The sequence below is a fragment of the Chrysochloris asiatica genome, unplaced genomic scaffold (genome assembly GCF_000296735.1).
Source record: "Chrysochloris asiatica unplaced genomic scaffold, ChrAsi1.0 scaffold00034, whole genome shotgun sequence".
Lineage (NCBI taxonomy): Eukaryota > Metazoa > Chordata > Mammalia > Afrosoricida > Chrysochloridae > Chrysochloris > Chrysochloris asiatica.
Genome location: NW_006408552.1, coordinates 2,988,837 through 2,992,190, shown reverse-complemented (window position 1 = coordinate 2,992,190; position 3,354 = coordinate 2,988,837). Strand labels below are relative to the sequence as shown.

General features: G+C 46.2%; 1 protein-coding gene across 1 annotated transcript in view; it reads left to right on the top strand.

The window, feature by feature from the left end:
• ZP3 (zona pellucida glycoprotein 3 (sperm receptor)) overlaps nucleotides 1-2,587 on the top strand; it is an 11,945-nt gene extending 9,358 nt beyond the window's left edge. Inside the window, exons 6-8 of the mRNA XM_006859679.1 lie at nucleotides 1,729-1,820; nucleotides 1,933-2,081; nucleotides 2,367-2,587. Of these exons, the coding sequence (XP_006859741.1) occupies nucleotides 1,729-1,820; nucleotides 1,933-2,081; nucleotides 2,367-2,587 (462 nt within the window). The remainder of the gene's footprint in view (nucleotides 1-1,728; nucleotides 1,821-1,932; nucleotides 2,082-2,366) is intronic.
• Nucleotides 2,588-3,354: the final 767 nt, after the last annotated feature.

The following is a 3,354-nucleotide window of genomic DNA, read 5'->3' as shown; positions in this document are numbered from 1 at the left end:
TCAGCTCTTCAACACTTTGAAGCTAGCACGATAGGTTTGTAGAATACAGAGACCCAAAGTCTTGGAACTGGTTTTCCTGCTGATGTGCTCAGCCACTAGGTGGTGGCCAAGACTTGTACTATGCAGATTTCAGTTAGACTCTATTCCCTGAAAAGTTGGGCGAGAGATGTTGAAACCCTGTTTAGAATGTGGAGGGGAACTCTGAGCTGGGGATGCTCTGCCAAGTAGATGAGGACCTACCTGAAGCAGATGGGTTGGGTACCAACAGGGAGACTGTGATCTTGCAGGGCAATTGACCGCTTAGTTGGGTTTGGAGCCCTTGGCTTCCGACAGGGTATTCATTCATGTACCTTCCTGAGCATTCATGAGACAGGGTGGTCAAATAGCATTTCTTAGAGGTGGTGGCTCTGCCAGGGCTAGGTACCAGCCTGGAGTAGTCTTCTGGTTCACATGTTGTGGACAGATTTACATGTTAAGTGCTGCTGAGTCAGTTTTGACTCCTACCAACCTTGTATAGGATTTCCAAGAAGTGTCTGAGTCTTGAACCACCAATCTTGCAGTACAAACCAACCTATGGTCCAGTGCTTATCCTACAGTGCCACACCCAGAGCTTCTATGTTGTCTAGGGGTGCAGAAGTGACTTGCCTCAACATTCCTCAGTTGAAAAATGGGACAATCCTTAGTGATTACATCTCCTGAGGAGAAGAAAAGTTGCTTGTCAATGAGCCTTGGCAGGGCTTCTAAGTATTTAACTGTTTTATTTCTCCAGCACTGAGGTTCTCACTTAATGGGCTCAGAGTTTATGTAGACAAGATCAAAAAAGAATGAAGATGTAAAAGATCACGGGTTTCAACCTAGGATCACGTTTGCTACTTGCCCTATAATTTTAGGCAAATTAACTTTGAACTTTTAATGCAGGGGTGGTTAGAGTCAGTTAGGATTCATGGGGAACATTTTTTCTGCCAAAATTTATAACATCATTCATGGGCCAAACAAAATTATCAACTTAAAAATTCACCTGCTGTATCTCGTCAGACATTTAATTAACATCACCACTAATGTATTCCTGGTGTGGCACTGTGGGATAATGCACTGGATTGCAAAATTGGTTTGAACAGCAAGATCGATGGTTCAAGCTCACCAGTCACTCCTTGGAAACATATACATTGTTGCTATGAGTTGGAACAGACTTGATGGCACTTAATAACATGATGGCTGGAGTCCTGGTATGGTGCTGTAGGATAAGCACTGGACTACAATGTCAGTTTGAACTGTAAAAGTCAGCAATTCAATCTCAACCTGTTGCTCCTCAGAAACCTTGTTAAGGGTTGCTATGAGTCAATCAATTTGATGGCACTCAACAACATTATGGCTAGAACTGCAGTTGCCTTGGCAGGATCACACCAAATGACTTCACTAACTTTATACAGCCCACAGGAGTCCTGGTGGAGCATGGCCGGCAGATACTGCACTGTACCGTATTACAAGGTCAACAGTTCAAACTCGCCAGCCATTCCTCAAACTGTACAGAGGGTAGCTGTGAGTCATAACAGACTCGAAAACACTTAACAACAGCAACGGCATATGGCCCACAGACCAGGGACATTCCCTACTCCTGCTTCAGTACTACTGCATGTCTACAATGGGGTTCTTCCATCCTCATCGGGTTGGATAAGAACTGGCTTATTAAAGTCATTAGTCCAACCTAGTAATGACTATTCCTTCCAGATCTACATTACCTGCCATCTGAAGGTCACTCCAGCCAACCAAGCCCCAGACCAACTAAACAAAGCCTGTTCCTTCAGCAAGTCTTCCAACAGGTAAGATAAGATCTAATGACTGGAGTAGACAGCAGCTGGTCACCCTTCATGTCTGTTCTCAAGTATGTATGCTATTGGCAGACTTTCCTGAAAAGCCTTGTTGCCTTCACAGCTGGTCCCCAGTAGAAGGCACCAGTGACATCTGTGGGTGCTGTAATAAGGGGGACTGTGGTATGCCAGGCCTTATCAAGAGACTGCCCCCTGTAGACCAGCTGTCAGCAAACCAGTGGCAGAAATCTACTTCCCGCAAACGCAGGAATGGTATGTCTTGGGACAGTCACTTAATCGCCCACCTCTCCATCTATGGCACCAGTTCATTTATTCCCACTCAAATGTACTCCTAGAAGGATGGGACTCCAGGCCAAAGCTGAGGGTTAAATAGAAATTTCAAATTCCTAAGGTTCTACTGTAAAACGTAACTGGAGGTGGTATAACGGGTTAGGATAAAGTTTCCAGTTCAGCCACTGACTTCCAACCTGATGCCTGGTGCAGGAAGCAGAAACTGGGGAACTCGGGTAACCCTCAGATAACTTCTTCCTTTCACAGTGGCAGAAGAAGCAGATGTTACGGTGGGCCCACTGATCTTACTGGACAAATCTGACTACAGTATGGACAGATGGCCCTCTGCTGCTCACAGCTCCATGACACTGGGCTTAGGCCTGGTCACAGCAGTGACCCTAACTCTAGCTGCTATCGTCCTGGGTCTTGCCAAGAGACGGCATGCTGTTTCCTACCCTGTGATGGATCCCGTGTCTTCTTCCCAATAAAAGGAACATCTTCTAGTGTCTAGAGTAATGTGTCTAACATCATTGGGGTGGCGGGATGCTGTGGAGTCGATTCTGACTCATAGAAACCCTATATAGGGTTTCTGAGGCTGTAAATCTTTACAGGGTTTCTGAGGCTGTAAATCTTTACAGGAGCAGAAAGCCTCATCTTTCTCCCATGGAACTACTGGTAGTTTCGAGCTGCTGACCTTGAGGTTAGGAGCCTGACTCATAACCACTATGCTACGAGAGCTCCTTCATTGAGATAGTAGGGCTTGGGAAAGTTTACTATGGGCTGGAATACACAATCCCAACAAGTGCTATTGGGACTTCAATGTCACTGTCTGTACAGCGGGGTGGGCCTGCCTTCTAGGCTTGTCTCTCTCGGTACCACTGATCCCTGACCACTGAGTTAGGGGTCAGGGAAGAGAAAGGACTTATAGCCCCCCTTTCTATAGGGGTGGCAGGCAGAAATCTAGTGTGTACAGAAGCATGAAGTTGAGAAGCCACTAGGTCGTGATGATAGGCTGGTAATCTTAGCTCTGTTTCCTTCCTGGTCTTGGGCAATAGTTTCCTTGCACCTGGAACTGCTGTTGAAGAGCATATTTGGGGTGCGAACTTGCTGTTGGTCAAGTTAGCAGTTCTGAGATGGGTACCTTTTGTGTAGGGTAGGGTGGTCTCATTACTTCCCACTACTGCCTCCTGTACCTCACTCTCCCCTGTCTTAGTAGAAACACTAGGCTAATGCTTCATTAGCTCTGGTAGCGTAC